General features: G+C 44.5%; 2 protein-coding genes across 4 annotated transcripts; one reads left to right on the forward strand and one right to left on the reverse strand.

Moving 5' to 3' along the window:
• Positions 1 to 103: 103 nt before the first annotated feature.
• dhrs13 (dehydrogenase/reductase 13) lies at positions 104 to 11,064 on the forward strand. Its single transcript, XM_022229980.2, has 4 exons — positions 104 to 787; positions 8,696 to 8,938; positions 9,181 to 9,495; positions 9,885 to 11,064. Exons 1-4 carry the CDS (start codon positions 595 to 597, stop codon positions 10,148 to 10,150), a joined length of 1,017 nt encoding a protein of 338 aa, XP_022085672.1. The 5' UTR covers positions 104 to 594; the 3' UTR covers positions 10,151 to 11,064.
• On the reverse strand, positions 10,172 to 16,583 carry LOC110976587 (glutathione S-transferase theta-1-like). Of its 3 annotated transcripts, none has more exons than XM_022229983.2 (6): positions 16,373 to 16,583; positions 14,674 to 14,824; positions 13,412 to 13,499; positions 11,881 to 12,025; positions 11,342 to 11,512; positions 10,172 to 11,242 (listed from the first exon to the last, which is right to left on the reverse strand). In XM_022229983.2, exons 2-6 carry the CDS (start codon positions 14,792 to 14,794, stop codon positions 11,084 to 11,086), a joined length of 684 nt encoding a protein of 227 aa, XP_022085675.2. In that variant the 5' UTR covers positions 14,795 to 14,824; positions 16,373 to 16,583; the 3' UTR covers positions 10,172 to 11,083. The 3 variants fall into 3 exon arrangements, with proteins under 3 accessions (XP_022085675.2, XP_022085676.2, XP_022085677.2); XM_022229984.2 differs by lacking the exon at positions 16,373 to 16,583 and adding an exon at positions 15,406 to 15,480; XM_022229985.2 differs by lacking the exon at positions 16,373 to 16,583 and adding an exon at positions 15,301 to 15,453.
• Positions 16,584 to 17,454: the final 871 nt, after the last annotated feature.

Consider the following 17,454-nt stretch of genomic DNA (forward strand, 5'->3'; position numbering starts at 1 on the left):
TGGTGAGGCGTAATAATAGTGGGAAGTTAGATGGCCTCGCTCTAGCGTGGACGACGCAACAGCCTGAGGTCATAGACGAATGCAGTGTATGGCAGGCCTAACGGTGTTGCTGCCAAGAAATCACTTAGTCATGAACGCTGGGAAATACCTGTTTTTCCGCCGATTCTGTGTACCGTACGTGCCACTAAACATTGCGCGCGTGATATGTGAGACATATGATTAATGTTGCCCTGTGCACGCATGCGGGGGCTTGTTGCCAAACTGCGGCTTGATATCATGGCATCGCTTGTGCACTCTGAACCAATCAAGACGTCTTAGAATCCAACGTCACACATCACCATCCATGACGTCACATCCATTGATAAAAAAGACACCGTTGTGCAGTGCCGCAGTCTAGGCTCACGCGTAAACTGGGAGCTCGCAGTGAGACACCTGTGAGAAAGTCGTTAAGTCATCTCAGAGCACTTGTCCCTGGTGGGAGTTACATCATTTCAAGGTGAAAAACAGAGGCTGCTGTGTAACCCGCGTCAGCTTTGACAACCACTGGAAAAAAGCCCGTCGACAGTTAGATACGGACGCATCGGAGAACCAAAGATGTCAGACTTGTCAAGTGTGTCTCTGGGTCAGTGGAAGTTGTGGGACGGGCCTCAGTATCACCGGTTCTTTCTGGGGGTCTGTGTGTCTGTGGCGCTGACAATGTGCGTGAGCCTTTATTACTACTTCGTCAAAGTGGCTGATAGGTGTACGTGCAGGACTCGTCTGGATGGTAAAACAGTCATCATTACAGGTATGTTTACGACTTCTCAATTAATTGTTCTTTTTTTTCTATAAAAAAACCCGAATGAGGTATTGGCTCACATCGTTATAGCCTAGGCCTACAACAGGACTGTTCCATAATTTTTCAGGCTTTATTTGACAAAGTAATTAAATGGAACACTGCAAATTGCTTGGGATGTCAACTTTTATTCGACTTAAGATATATGGAAAGTCTTTACTGAGGTTTCAATATTTTACTGAGAAAGCACCATTCTTCAGCATAAAAACACACCCACTGGTTAAACCACCAGGGAATTTTTAAACAGTGGCTACAGATGACAAAAATGTTGTATCACCACTTCTTGTGGGTTCAACACTTTCAATATTTACACTTCTTATTAAATTTAATCTATGGGGGAAATCATTGATTTCTAACGCGGGAGCGAGGGCGGCGACGGCTGGCTAGACCACCGCCGGCGGAAACTGGTTTAGCCCCGGAAACGTCGGGGTCGATTGTGCCGGCCAAAATGGACGGGCACGGCCGGACCTGGGTAAAGCGCGATGACAGCCCCCGGTCGGGCCCGTGCGACCTGTGCCAATGACTCACCCCGACCGTGTTCGCCCCTACGATTTAACCACGAGTCATTAGTGCTAGTGGCCTAATCGGTCGGTAGTTAGGAAATAATTTGGAGGGTGTTAAGTCGTTTATGACTTGATTTATTGGGTGGTGTGTTCAGTCACAATTGACACTTGTCCTCATCTCAACTTCTGCTGTGATACAGAGGGCTTTGTTTGTCCACGAATTAAAAAGAAATTGAATTCCTAACGAAAACACAGTTGAATAGCAGAACCGATTTTCAGTTTTGGTGACCTTTTGTCGTATTTTTTTATTTATTATAGTATTCTCCTTGAATAAATTGCTCTATTATTTTGGTTTCCAACCCGAAACTTTAGAAACGCACAAGAGTGGGTTATAGTGCACTCAATTCCTCTTCCTACAAAATGGGTAAATCCACTTTCCAATAAAACTGTACTGAGACTTTGGCGAAAGATCCACTGCATAGTGAGACAGTAAACAAAGCACACCAACAACCAAGGCAGAAATCACAGTAAAAAGTGAACACTGAAAAAGCAAAACCGCAAACGGTTCTCAATACTTCTCTAATCATTCGCTCGTTAATTTCGCGCCCTCTATAATTTGTCATTAATGGGTCCCTACCTCCTCCCACAAGCATAACAATTGTTATTTGACAGTGGTTGCCCCTTGGCCTTGGTTTCACCACGGTTTCACCATAGAGCAAGGACCCATGGCTTCACTTAACTCTTCCGGTTGTGGTGTTATTTCTCCTTCCACAAATCAGGACCTATCGCCCGCAATCTTAAAGAAAGGACCCTCCCAGCGCCATATCGGTGTGAAGCGTTCACTACAAGATAGATGCAAAAGCACTCTACGGGGAATAATACAATGTATTATTAAACAATAAAGACGACCCGAAAGGAATTGTTTTTCATGGGTGATTGTAAAAAATTATGGCACCACGATAGGCCTATAACGTGCGTCTATCACAGTTGTTTTGATGTGTGGCTATATACGATCATGGAGGTAGGAAGAGATACTCATTGTATTGGATGGCTTTCAAACAAACAGATTGAGGTTTCAAACCAGGAGACCGAAAGTTCTGTAAATATTTCTTGCCGCTGAGAGTGTGTTATTCCCCATCCCCCACCCGAAATTCTAGCACAGCGGAAGAGAAGCGACACTGCTTCGATCGTGGCCGCAGCTCCACCGGAAACATGCGCAGGCCAGGGGGACGGGCCGATTACACGCGGCACGATTTACACGTTCTGTTGCGCAGGAACTGCGGGCTGCTTTGTTCCTCTGCTGAGTGGGAACGTGGTTGGATACTTCGGGGATTAGAGAGAAAAATTCCACCGTGGTTTTGATTATCAGTCGGCTGGCGGTGACGTCACAAAGCTGGCACTGTTCGCGGTTTGTGCAATGTGAGCTAAATTTGCGGGGATTAATTTCGCGATGTGGTTCAATGAGAAGTGGAAGAAGTGTGATGGGCAACCGTGTTATGGGGAAGGACTTCTTTTTCCTGTTTACGTTTGAACAGCGCAATTTGCGATACATAGAACAGAAATCGGCAATCACGTGTGTTTATCAATACGGCTCACGGTTAAGAGGAATTTAATAACTTCGACGGTGTGGTTTATAGTGATCTTGTGTTGACCTCACTCAGCCCTGTGCAAGTAAAAGTTCTTTGTCAGTTAGGAGTCACCAGAAAGAGTACGACTAGGGCTTGAATACTTCGCTATAGTTTACGAGTAGGACTTGGATACTGTGAACAGGACTTTGCCTTGAGTATGAATAAGGACTTGAATACTTTGCCTCGAGTATGAGTAAGGACTTGAGTACTTTGCTGCGAGCACTTTACCGTGAGATCGAAGAACAAATAGCCATGATAGTTTAAACTACTTTATGAAATATTGACAATAAAATTAGGAATGCCTTCACAGGGTATGTACCCAAATTCCAATACGCATTTTGCTCCATGAATTTATTTTTTGTCCTAGGTCCCTGAGTGTTTCCTCTATTGCGAGTTGAGAGGACCGATGTGCACCTCAGAACGACTTCTTATTTGCTTCACCGCTGGAAAATTTTGCATCATGAAAATTAATGATTACAGCAAGCAATGGGCATGGTCAATCCATTTGCATACGGTCCAAGGACGACCTGTTCTTTAAAATACCCCTCTTATCCTTGTTCCAATCTGTTTATGCGAGTTCCTTTCGAATAGGGCAAGTCGCAGTGATCTTTTGTCTAAAACGCGACAGAAGCTGATAACATCCCGTAAACAATGCTGATAAATAGTTCGATCAAGTTTCACATCATGATCGACCATAAATAATAAGGTGCAATATGATCATATTGTTGTGTCTTATTTTCACATCAATGACGATAAAGGCAATTGTAGTTAATAGAGGATTTTCTTTATTGATGTGTGCACGTGTCCTACTTTGATGTCATGCACATCATACCGAGGAAACGATAGCGTTCAGTGTACAGGCGTGACACAGGCAAATTATATTGCTGACCAGATTTACTTTGCTTAGCGTAGATCCTCTGGTCCAAGAACCGTGTATTTCGTATAACATTGTCTTTTCTTCTCGGAATAATTTGCGTCGTACCAAAGGCCTGCGTGAACCGCCGTGAGCCAGGTCCTAGGAACTTCTTGTTCAGTGGACTGCAAACGCTGCTGTGTCGATTTTACACCATGGTGGTCTCCAAACCTAGACAGGCCCCCAGTGCCGAATACTTGTGATATCTTCGCTGGAAGGGTTGTTCTATGACGATACCAAAAATAAATGTAAAACACGTTTAAAACAAGAATGATTTTTCATATTTGCGTAAGAAAAGCATTGTTTTGAGCCAATCATTCCTATAGCGATGTATTTTGATTCTTCGGCAGCATTACGCTTGTGATAGCGCCAGAGGTTAAATAGGATCGTTTCTGTTGATGTAATGGCCTGAGCGCAGCTGAATAGTATCCAAGCTTCAGCGGTGCCACAAATTGAGAAATTCTTTTTCTGTTGTTGCCCAAAAGACGCAAACAGGAAATCTTGACCCGGCTATAAGGATCGAGAAGGCAAGAGGGGAACCGTAGGTCTAACGCAATCATGTTGAAAATGAAAAAAAAAAGAAAATGGCCCGTGCTTGCCAAGTGCTTCAGACACCTTTTAGAAAGACTTCCACAAGACCGAGACAACACTTTGGATCTCCCCCTGCGTGCTACGTGACTGCGAGCGCGGTCCGATGTTCCTGTAATCGATAGAGGAGTCCTCGCCGCACACAGCGCCTGGGGGCCTCGTCCGAGCGCCGGCACTCCCCGTGCGTGATTTTTCCGAATTGTTCCCCCCGCCCTTCTCAAACCCTTCAGCTGTGACCTGGTCGATGTCCCCGCTGTGAGACGATGCCCGGGTTTCGTGAGAATTGGCGGCACAGCTCTATGAAAGGTCCCCACTGTGCCCACCTTAAAATTTGGCTTTCGATAACTTTTCACAAATATAACCTTTGTGCTTCAAATTATAGCATCATGTTTAATGAGCCATGTTGCTGGTTGGGGAGAGTACATTTTTGTTGATAGCGACGCGACCACAATACCCATCATTTCGTGGTCGTTCGTGAACCAGCGAAGTGCATTTCGCACCAAAGGAGCCTCTGTTGCCAAGAAAATTGCGCCCTCTCCTAGTCCCACTCGGGGCGAATAGACATTGGTTGCCATGCTTGATACATTTGTAGAACTATACCCCTCAAACACCCGATCAAATTGCGCAGTAGGGTCCTTTTTGCCATCCGTCCAGCTTGGGAATATCCTTCAAGGCAACCCCAAGGCCTCGACTAGCCTAGAGTGTTTTGCGTGGATGGTGGAGCCGCTCGTTGCCGGGCGGGCCTACACTTGGGTCGATCGCCAGGGCAGGGATTAGCAGATTTGTTAACACAACAGGGAGTGAAATCTGACCCTAATCCGTTCCCAACAGGCTTTCTAGGATGGCAGAACTTAGTGGCATTCCTTTGCCCTTGCGGGTTCGCTCTCCCCGATAAAATGTCTCACTGCATGAACGCGCATCCACTAAATCCCAACATCATTGGGACCATGGAGGAAGGAAAAGGACGTATTTCTCTCAGCCCTCGCTGAACTGATCACCTCCCCACCCGTAGCCCCTGTGTGGTCGAGGAGCGCTTATAGCTTCCCTACCTCCTCTGCGAACTAGAAAATTTTGCGTCACTTGAGAAATGTTTTCCGTTTACATTTGGCGCCGGAATGTCGAAATGTCGCTCTTCTCGACGGGCAGCAGAAATCTGTTCTGAATTGCTTAATAGCTTAAAATGTTCATTGCAGCCATGTTCCTCATGCCCTTGAGATGAGGAGGACCAAGCCGAACGTCCACCTGCTTCAGTCGTCTCTGTCGTCACGAGATTCGAACCTTACACGTCCAATTTTCCTTCGGGTCGGATTTGGGCACGTCCCACCACACGTGTTCGCGCGTTGCAGTTCATTGCGCGTTGACACGAAGGTCGTACACATGTACGTGGCCAGTCTTTTCCCACGATTTGATTTCTTTTGAACTGAGCCTTTGCCTACGGAGCCCATACACTCATGTAGCCCAATATGTTCCCCTTTCTCTCTTAAAATTTTCAAAGGTTGTCGCCCTACTTCTGACTTGACATACTATCACTGAACACAAGACCAGGCGGCGTTTCTCTCGTGTATTTTTCTTCCGTAAAAGTGTCTAGATTGTCAACCCACAAGTAGCACCTGCGTCTTCACTCTCAGACCATGCGGAAGAGATTTAACAGACTTCGAAGTTGGGTGTTCCCAGGGTGTTTTGAAGTGGGCGCGAGCATGAATGTTGCATATTGTCAAAGCCTAAATTATGACCTACTTTGACCAAAAGAGCGAATCATTTTGAGGAAGCAGACAAGTGAGAAAAATACTCGTTCAAAAAGAAATGCATGTAACTCTGTTGGATTGAAGGAATTGGCTTTTTATGTTTAGTGGAATCTCTCCCCCGGATAAGGTGGGTCTTCACTCTAAAGTAAGACACCGAAATTATCCACTTCGACGTTTAAACGCGTTCATTTATACACCTTCTCATCAGTTGTAATGGCTATTTCCCCCGTCACATATTGCGCGACGCTGTGGTCGTAAAATGTTGAACTCCAAATTTGAAAATGTTCAGAGGCATTCACTCACTGAGAAATAACGACGTATAACTAGGGGTAGGCCTATGACTTGCGCCTCTGACCTTAAATCGAGGCCTCCTCTACTATATTAAAAACCCGCTCAAAATTTGGCGGGGGGAGACTTCCTATTGCGCCCCTGAGCAATGCGCCCATACCATTTAGTTACTGCTCAATCAGAATATCAGGAGACCCAGATTCGCCGCCGTGTCGAGTATTTGTTAACTTTGGATGCTACTCATACATACATGTACATGTGTGTACGGTACGTTGTCGGTAAACGTACGTATCGCCGATAGTTGCTGCAACACGAACAGTTGTGTTGTGTGTACAAATTCCAGGCCTGTGGAGGGCATGTCACTTTTTGGATCACCAAAACTATTGTATACGTGTCACTTCGCGGTCCAACCGAAGATGTGAAAGTAATTTGGGAAAAAAAACTGTCCAAAGAAACGAGCGATGAAAAAGCCAAAAGCAAGCCCGGACCTCGGCCCGAGTCGCGAATGGCGGCCGAGGAGGCCTCTAGCTTGCATTTTATTGATTTTTAAATCTGCCACGCCACCCAAAATTATCGTCAAAAAAAGAAGCGAGTATCATATATCATTTATGAATCGAAAACACTGGCCCCTAAAATGAGTTCTCCGTTACCTTCTGGAGGGAGTTTTAAGAAGTATTTATCCAAGCTGTAAAGCCCTATTATTGTACGCTCTCAAGTGTCTCCCCTTACAGTTTACAGCTCCTGAAATAACATTGTCCGCTGTTGTTTTTCTCTCGAGGCCCGGAGTTTGTGTAAAGTACCAATGGGGGAGCACAACCTTGCACTTTGTTGAACTTGAAGGAAAAGTGCGGAGAAGCCTGAGGCATTGGCAAGGCGACACCCGTTTTATTGCCTCCAAAAATTTGGGGACGGAATGGAAACCGGTACACACCCGCTTGGGAGTGGATTTTGTTGGCTTTACAGCTCGGTCGGTTTCCATAGTTGCGCATTCTTCATTGTAACAAGTTCGGACAAGCAGACTTAAGGAAACCTTTACAGGAGATTGGAAAATATCGCCCTGTGTTAATGTGCTTGTTAGAGTTTGGCGACTCCTATGTTTGGAAACTCGTTCAAGTCGATTAATCGAGCCAGTGTTTGTGAATCCATCAGACAGTCGCTCTGCATCATACCTTTCAATAAAATCAACTGATTGAAATGTAAATTGCTCATGATTTCGTATAGTTCTGCGCAACGGCAAGTTAATTAGGCGTTCCTTAAAGCCAGTATTCTTAATTCTGTGCAAGTGTCAACCATGTTAGTCCCCAGACAATGGACTTGCATAATTATTCACGCATGCGCATAAATGGTCATAGCTGCATAAAGCATTTGCAGCTCATTAAAAATGAACAAACTTAACCACGGCCATTCTCTCTTATTTTCTCCAGGAAACTCTCTGAAATCGTCATGGATACTACTTTCTAGTCTAAGTGTGTTTTATGATGCACAAAATAAAGAATTTAAGATTATTTTAGTCCCGGAAGCTTGAGGTGGAATTCACTCTAAAAACACTTGGGTCAGACTGACTCGGAATCTGGGTCCCATGGGGACTGATCCTTTTCCAGGTTAAAATGACCTGCTTTGGGTAATATTTGACCCTTTGGTCAAAAAGTAGGTTAATTTCAACCCGGAAAAGGGTCACGCCCCATGGGACCCAGATTCCGGGTCAGTCTGACCCTGGTGTTTTTAGAGTAAAGGAAACCAGCAGACGTCTTTCCTTATCTGCTAAATAAATAACTTGATTCAGCTTACCGTGCACCAATACTTTAATGTTTTGTGAATGTGCTTGCATCTTCTGGGTCTAAGCACCTTGGCTTCGTTGCCGTGTTGGGCTTCATCTCTGACTTTCAAACTGCTTGCAATCATGATGTTCGAAGTTTAATAACGAAGTACTTTTGCTATGTCGCTGTTGCAAAATGTGACTTTTTATTGAGCTTGAAACTTCAAATGAAGGCGAGAGGGTATGAAAAACAGGCAAAACCACGAAAGAAGTCGAAGTTTAGAGTTCAAAAACGGTAACCAAATGGTCCCACAGAACCCCGAATTATACAATAGGCCTAGGCCTATGTGTTAAAGCTGGTGTCGAGCCCTTCTGATCCATTTTGTTTTCTGTCACCCGTGCATAATTTGCATATACATGTACGTGTATATAACTGCAGGTGCCAACACAGGAATCGGGAAGGAAACAGCTATTGACCTGGCCCATCGCGGGGCTCGTATTATTCTGGCTTGCCGATCCGAAACCAGAGGGTTAATAGCTGAGCGGGAAATTCGGGAGACGACGGGCAACAGCCACGTGCATTTCATGCGTCTGGATCTGGCTAGCTTGGAATCAGTGAAGGAGTTCGCCCAGGAGTTTTGCAACAGGGAGGATAGGCTGGATATTCTTATCAACAACGCGGGTAAGAACATTCAGCCAGCCATTCTCTAATATTCTCCAACACTGCAACAGTCGTTCTCTTTCTAAAATAATCAATCCCACCACTTGCTTTCCTTGAAGAGCATGCAACAGCCACCATTTTTTTTTTCAGAAATCACTACAATAACATAAAGCATAAAGTCTTTTTTAGACAAAGGTACCAAAGTAACCAAATAAAACCAACTCTGTGTGAATCCTTCAAGCGGTCCTTTGCTTTGTTAAAAGGCGTGATAAATGACGGCAGCACCAAAACAGCGGAGGGATACGAACTCAGCTTCGGTGTGAACCATCTGGGCCACTTCCTACTCACCAACCTGCTGCTGGCCAAGCTGAAAAGTAGTTCCCCGAGCCGTGTCATCACCGTGTCCTCCGATGCCTACCAGCTGGGTCGCCTGGGGTTCCTGGACGGGGAGGAGCTGGGTGCGAACGAAGGGAGGGTCAAGTTGTACGCTAGGAGCAAGCTTGCCAACCTGCTGTTCACCCATGAACTTGCCAAGACCATGGAGGGCACTGATGTATCTGCTTTTGCTCTGCACCCTGGTAGGTTTCGAGATTATCGGCCGATATGTCACCAAATCACACAGTGCGCGCGTTTTCCTGATTCCTTTAGCAGCACTCAAACTGTGAAGATTAAGCTCAGTGGGCACAGCCAACACAAGAAAAGAAGGGAAAAGACGTGACATCCTTTTTTTCGAGAGCAAAACGACTCCGTATGTTTAGTTTGGTACAACCATCTTTGACGAACTTGTTTTTATCGAGTATCGATTCATTTTTTCCTTGATGATTAAAAGTAGCTGAAGCCCTTTTGCTATCTGTTTCCATTATGGTAGTATCGTTTTGTTCCTCTTTTACGGTTTAGATAGGGTTTGTGGGTCCTATGATATTACTGATGAGTCCCGTTTTCTTTCATTTTTCCCGCTTCCGCTTAGGTTCCATCGACACGGATATCAAGCGCAACTGGGCTTGGTGGCTGCGTGCCATTGCGCCCATCATCTCTTTCCTCTTCCTGAAGACGACGGCAGAGGGCGCTCAGACTACAATCCACTGTGCAGTCGCCCAGGACCTAGAGAAGCACTCTGGGAAATATTTCAAAGGGTGCCGGGTTCAGAAAGTGGCATCAATGGCTCGAGATGATAAACTCTCCAGGAAACTGTGGCGAGTCAGTTTGCACATGACTGGGCTGACAAACACATGAGGTCATTCGTAGACCCAACTTGGGACTCCTGTCATATTTATTTGTATGCAGTCTGGTTATTTAACTACTGATTTTTAAAGATCATTAGTTCGTCGACACAATTCTGTATACGTGTATTCAGAAAAGGATGCAGGCGCACCTTCATCTGAAGAGCTTTATGTTTTAAAAAGAGCTACAAATGCACACGTATTTATTTTTGCAGTAACTTGGCGACTTATCTTACTGTCTATACCTAAATCTACGTGTAAGAAGCAAGCTGTGTTTGCACGCGTTTATCCCCTAGGGAGGGCGTAGGCCCACGCGTCCATATTGGAAGTAGCCAGGTAATGCCATTTATGAATCGGTTACTTAGAAAACTACGGCTTTGCTTTTGGGCCAACGACAAGCTGTTGTGAATATCCATAGGCACCAGACAAAATCACTCATTTTGGACAATTTCCAGCTCAGTTTAGAGTTAAGTTTGCAGCAACGAACGTGCAAGAAATTATGAAAACATGTACATGTATTGAAATTGGCTCGACTCTAAGACACATAATTGTTACTTGAGTTGTTCAGCCAATGATTTTTTGTACAATTAGCTGCTCTGTTTCTAGACGCATTAAATAAAACAGGGTCAGCAGAAAGTGTCCAAAAACATGGACTCTGTCGAGAAAAACAGCTTTTTTAGTACGCCTGATGCATGTACATGTATTTGCTTCTCGCGAACAAAATGGATGAAAAGGTTGATGCACCGCATCATAAGCAGTGAGAGCATTTGGGATTTAAAAAGTGCTAGTATTGTAAATCTTTTTGACATTCGCCATCATATTAATGTTATGAACCATTGTTTTACCGATGATTCTGAATCGTAAATGAACTGAGTTGGGCAAGGCAGTGGAAAATAAAGGAATAATCATCGAATTTCGAGAAGAAGACAGGTGTGTCCTTTAAGAATTACTTCTGCTTTTCGGCTGTAAACTCAACAACAAACTCAGACAATTCGTCGAAATCAGGGTTGAGTTGTTCCTTAACTCGCTCCTTCCAAGCAAGTAGCTTTGGGTGTCCGGCGAGCAAATCGGTCCGACTTCGAAGGAACCAAGTGATTTGCATGACCTGACAGGAAAAAAGAGGGAATCGTTATAATGACGGGTATTTTTTCTGTCTGCAAAAATCTAGACGAATGAACACACTTAACGGCTATACAAAGAGCACCTCGTTCAAGCAGCATATGTCCGCAATGCTGATTTCATCCGAAGCAATATACTTCTTGTCTCCAAGAAACACCTTCTCGATAGTTTCCAAAGTCGTGCCGATCGTCTCAATACTTTGTGCCAGCTGGGTTACGTAGGTAGGATTTCCAGTTGTCTTGAGCGAATGCAAGATCTTGGAAAAAGACGAGAGATGCAACAAAGTAGCCCGGATGATGGCTTTTGCAACTAAGACACAAACACACAGCAGCTGAACTACAATAGTGAAAACTTCAAGTAGATGTTTCGTTGGGTGGTTTGAAAACATGGTTTGAAAACCGATTTGATGATGGATATCGCCGATGGCAATCTGTATTTTGCAGAAAAATGTTGAGTACAAGTAATTGTAATAATTTGGTATAGGAGTTGAACGTGCGACCTCCAGAACACTTCGAACACTCCGCCATCGGAGTCCCAAGGCGGTAGTGTCCACGTTTGAGGACTTTAACCAAAGTAATTAAGGTTTCATGCCCTTCAAACTGACAAGCTTGATAGTGTACGCACCAGGCCAGCTTCAATACTCTCTTTCCGGATACCAGTGTGCTGCCAGTCCAAATACTGGTCGATTTTGGCGCGAGCCTTCAAGTCTTCTGGGTACCAGTGATCGGCCACTTTGTATCTACGTGCCAGATACTTCAAGATCGCCGTACTGCAAACGAGACACCAACCGGAGACGGGCTTAAATTCACTGGTACCACCGCAGTGACTGATAACAAACTACAAAAATCGTGTTAGGCTGCACAAACTGATTCTGGGTGCAAGTTGAACTGACGCGAACGAGCACTCCGTGACGTGTCTACTACGCGGACATTCACATGTTTCTTAGTAGCGATGCATTAACAACATATTCACGGGCTAATCCCCCTTTCTCCATCCAGCGATTATCGATTAAAAGGTTTTCTGAAATCCAATACATGTCTAACATCAATGTCCACTCACCGTCTTCTCTTCCACATTTAACTAGGATTTGCAAAATCGTTGCAAATTTCATGTTCTTTTTTAAGATACACAAAAATTAATCCCTTTTCATGTCATGACATGGGCCTACAATCGACCGAACTAATTTCAGGGTATCAATTAGTCACTGACGTAAACATCGCAATGGAACGGAAAAGCCAATCTCGTGTCCTAAAACGAGAACAAAGAGTCTTTGTACATAGGCTAAAGGCTTGTATTATCTCTCATGCACACAATGAATGACCCAAATGGTTTTTTACTAATAAATTTGATTATGCATGCAGGTGTAACAATTGGGCATGGCAATAAATTGACATGAGCAGAAGCATCCCCTCATCGGCTAAAAGAAGCAATATTGGTCGGGGGTGTTCATGTTGTCGGTAGCGATGCGACCGTACTCGTGCATTTCCTAGTCATCCGTGAACCAGCGAAGTTCAGTTCGGACCAATGGAGACCTTGTTGCTTAGAAAATTGCGCCATCTCTTGATCCAGTTCGGGCTCATGGGGTCCAAACTACATGCCTTGGACATTTTCTCTCACGTTTTAGGATTTTCTTATTTTTTCTTTTCACTGTTTCTTCTTTAGAGAACCCGGTAACATTGTCACGGCTACCACGATTTTCATGGCTGAGTCGTTTAGTCATTTTTTTCCCAAGCATATATGAGTCATCGTTCCGCCATGAGAATTGCTTCCCATTTCTTATACTTTTCGCTGTACATGAGCGTCTCCGGGGGAGGGGGACGCCTTTGCTTAACTTCTCTGAAAGATATGGTATGTAGAAAAGGACGAAAAGAGACAAAACTTCAAATAGTAAAAAGGGACGCAATATTGACCTCACGGGGAAACGTTTCTCCCTTGAAAAAGTGGCTACCCTCCCCAAAATAAACAATCCCTGGAACGCCCATGCCGCTATACAGTGTCCACCAAGAAGAGTTCCGGCCGCCATAGCACATATATAGTTTTCAACACTCATCTTCCATTTTGTGCGTATTTATTTAGGGGGGGCACTATGAAGCAATTACATATAGACACCTGGAGTCCATGCTCAGCGTGCCACAAAACCCGAATAGTTAATTACCCTTCGGACAGTTTGAAGTCATCATCTACGATGCTGGGCACTACAGCTAACGGATTGATCGCCAGGTAGGCGTCTTGTTTATGTTCACCTGCATGATAACGATAAGCGCGTGATTAGAAGACGCCTTTCAATACGCTGTCAGTGGAATACATCTACCTGTAAATGATAAGCTCGAGGGCCTGTTTGTGTCACACAGACCTAGATCTCGATCAGTGATCCTAACGCTGGTTCGCACCATTCATTAAGCAGGTTTTGGTGTCCGTTAACCAATGACGGATCACTGATCATGATCCAGAGCCGTGTGACACAAACACGGCCTCTGCTTTGCGTTGCTGTTCTGGATAGCTCATATATTTGCCTATCAGTGGCTGTTAGTACAAAAGCAAAGGAATACGCAGGAAAGCGAACCAGTAAAACATCCATTTTTCTTCATGTACACTCGCTTATGATTCACAGACGGATGTCTTTTCTGTAAGACACGTTACAAAACCTGTGATACTGATAGATGTTCACGTACATGGATATAAAAGGAAAACATTGCCTCCGTCGCCGTCCCCAGGCTAAAAAAATATATAGAAAATAAATTTGATCCGTCGACGTTAAAAGAATGCGCTTCAATGTCCTGATCCTTACGGGATATTACCTCATTGACAATTACAGTCACAGTCAGGGTAAAACTGGTGTCCATAGAATCCCTGGGTTCTCCGAAATAGTATCTTTTCAGCGACTTCAACATCAGTGATTTTTGAATTCATCATGAGCTGCACTGCAAATCACCCCCATGATTTGACACTGTGAAATGGCTATGAGTTGATTTTCGATATGTAATGAGGTAGAAACTGATGGTTATTTCGCTGAATCACTTCCTCTCTAGGTTTGTGCAGAAAATTGTAATCCAGACCACATGAATTGAAAACGGATTTCAACACGTGCGGGTCATCATGTTACAATAAGAAGTGCATGTATTCTGAAAAAAACATATGCCGTTTTCCAATACTCAACTTCGGCTCCGTCTCAGGCTTCAACTGTTTTTTAACTAGCTGACGTTGAAGCTGTAAGCGCAGTAATTAGTTTAATAGTGCCATAAAACATCAAATAAGATGCAAGAGAGCCAGAAATTACAGTAATCCAATTTAATTTAAACGCCTCAGGTTCACAATCGGAGACGTAGCCCAAGTCGGGTATTGGAAAAGGGCCCAAGTCAACAGTATGCATGACTAAACTACGATGTGCCAACATTGGGCACTGCTATGGTCACATACCTTGGAACAGCTCGACAGTTTTCTCCGTAAAGGGAATCTTATTTACCCTGCAAAACAGGTACACACTGCGAGATGGCTGGGATACACGATGCCCGTAAACCGTCAACGCCATGGCGAACATAAAAGGGTCAAACCCGGGCCTGGACAATATCTGGGGGGGGGGGGGGGATATTCGCATTCACGTGAGACATGTGCACAGCGGCGACAGCATCTCAGCGATTAACAGGCTAAGCATTAAAAAGCAGTGTTAAGGCCCAGGGGGCTTCTGTATTGGATCGGAAAGAGCATATACATGTATTTAAGATTGATAAGATTTTGACAGAATTAAGCCACAGGTAATTCAAGAAAATTTATTGTCACAACTGGGGCCGTTTAAAATGCGAATAAACCACAGGTTTATATTGGATGACTAACTTAGAGCTAGAGAGGTCGAATGCATAATCCACCGTGACCGAGTGTAATTCCATGTATGACAGTATTCGACTGAAAGTGTTATGAATATATCACCAGATTGTCAAGTATAAAAGGTAGGTCAAATCTACTGGTAGCTAGATAAGAGGCACCACAATATTGATAGTCGAGACATTTCCTTTTATGGTGACAGACAAAACTGACTTTTTTTCTCACCGGCGAATGCTGCTCTGCCCCAACAAATTATCAGTTTCAAATCACTCCTACAGGTCGATTGAAATCTCCTCTTTTATAAAATGGCAACAAACTTGCACAAAATACCTTTTTTTTCTCCACAAACCAAGATTCAGCGCACGATCAGCAAGACGAAGGCTGTGCGCCATTTTGACTTTTTAACGAGGTAGAGAAATAATGGGCTATTGTTTTTGAGTAATACTGCCCTCTTTTGATCAAGTCAAAAAACAAACTGCCATCTATTGACCATAGAGGATATGAAAGACACACGAGTTTACGTTGTGTGTAAAATTGTGAGGAAACAAGGATTCAGGCATTTTTGTTTTCTTTTCTGTTTTTCTTAATTTTCCCTCTTTGTCATTCTTTCTGACATAAAGAACACCAGGGGTAGGCAAAGGCTTCAAACCTTATCATCGATCATTAGATTGCTTGTTGCTTTTTGAGTATGAAAATCTGGATTTTGTGCCTGCCCGTGATTGAGGTCTGGGCAAAATTCCACTAAGTGAAGAGACTGATGATATCAGAGATACGTCGAATCGCGGGACAATATTGTGGCAGGTCGTGCCGACAGCGTCCCGGAGTTGTTGTCGGTCGACATCAGCGTATGGTTCATTCTGAAGCATCCAGGCCCGTTTGGGGGCAGTCTACAGCCAGGTGAAGTGGAGGAGCAACGCAGTGGCGGGCGGTAAACTGTCTACAACAGAATACCACTAGCGCGCCCTCAGCCTCGGGGAGGCCAAGGGGAAAGGGTTGGAGACAGTTGGGCACAAGAATCACTGAACTTAGGTTGGCACACTTTAATTCAGTACACTTCAACGGGCGCCACATGCATCCGTCACATCACCAGACGGTCAGGATATGAGCCCTAAACGGATCTCGTTCCCATGTAACGTTATGCCTTGGTCCCTTTACAGGTATAAAATGCAATTGCGGCTACATGAAATGTTCTACAAGGGTTTGAAGCCCGTGAATCGCGCTCCTCAGACAATTATTTCCAGTGATACCTCAACTTGAGCTAATGAGGACTGATTCCACAGTAAGTCGCTATACTTACGGGGTACTGTTACTCATGCAAGTCCGCAGCAACACATGAATGTTGCCTCTTCAGCGGGACTCTACAACTCCGAAGCGGACCGCATGCTGGATGGAACGGGCACGGAGCGGAACCTAACAGACTCGCTTGGCGCGCGCTCGCTGTCACAGTGTCAGCTTCCCGTCCAAACAGCCTACATGGTGCAACACATGTTGGACCCTGGCTGATGACGTCCGTATAGGCACTTGCCTAAATTTAACCATGGTAGCTTTGGGACGGTGCTGCTAACTTCAACTGCCATTGCGCTACACATTACGCGAAGTCATTGCACAGGCAGTTCCGTGAGAATGTTTTGCTTTGATGTTTGCCTGAAAATGTCAATGTATTTACGAATAAATTTCAACATATTTCCACAAATGACTGACAAATGTATTCTAGTTGATTTCACAACTGTTTTTTAATTAAAAAAGAAACCGTAGGGGGCATGTATGGTCGTTTAAGGGAACCGTGCCTGTGTAAGTAAAGGACGCCCTCATCCGTCTATTTTTTCTTATGCAATAACTCCTGCAGGTAGCCAATTTACATGAAGTTTTACTTTTTGTTTGACCTGGAGCTTCCCCGTGCACTGCGAATAAACACCAGGGGGGGGGGTTCTCTTGGGGTGGGGGTCTCGAAGAGCGTAGAACCATTCTCTCTGCATTTCTCTGCTATTAATTTGCAGGGAACATGGCTTTGGTCATGCTCCTAAATGTGAGAGAGTGTCAATGCTAGAAACTCCCAGTAAATAATTATTTTTGTATTTATAGGATCTTTGGTCTGGGCTGGTCCGCCGCAGACGCATTCCCATTTGCGGTTATACGTATATGTTTTTCTGAGGCAAGTTGTGACCAATTGCCTCAGCCTCAAGCTCAGCTGGAAGGCAACATGAGGGCTGTGAGGTGGCATAGGTCACATGATAGAGACGGTTGTGTGGGGAGGGGGAAGTGGTATCTGAAGGTTTTTTTATTGTAAGTCACATTGGTGGTCTTTAGCTTCTCAAGCAACTTTCGCCATACAAACAAGAAGGGTTTCAAGAGTATGGTCTGGGATGGCATATTTCTTTT

Source organism: Acanthaster planci, linkage group LG09 (genome assembly GCF_054643075.1).
Source record: "Acanthaster planci isolate LZ-2023a linkage group LG09, COTS_SCS, whole genome shotgun sequence".
NCBI lineage: Eukaryota > Metazoa > Echinodermata > Asteroidea > Valvatida > Acanthasteridae > Acanthaster > Acanthaster planci.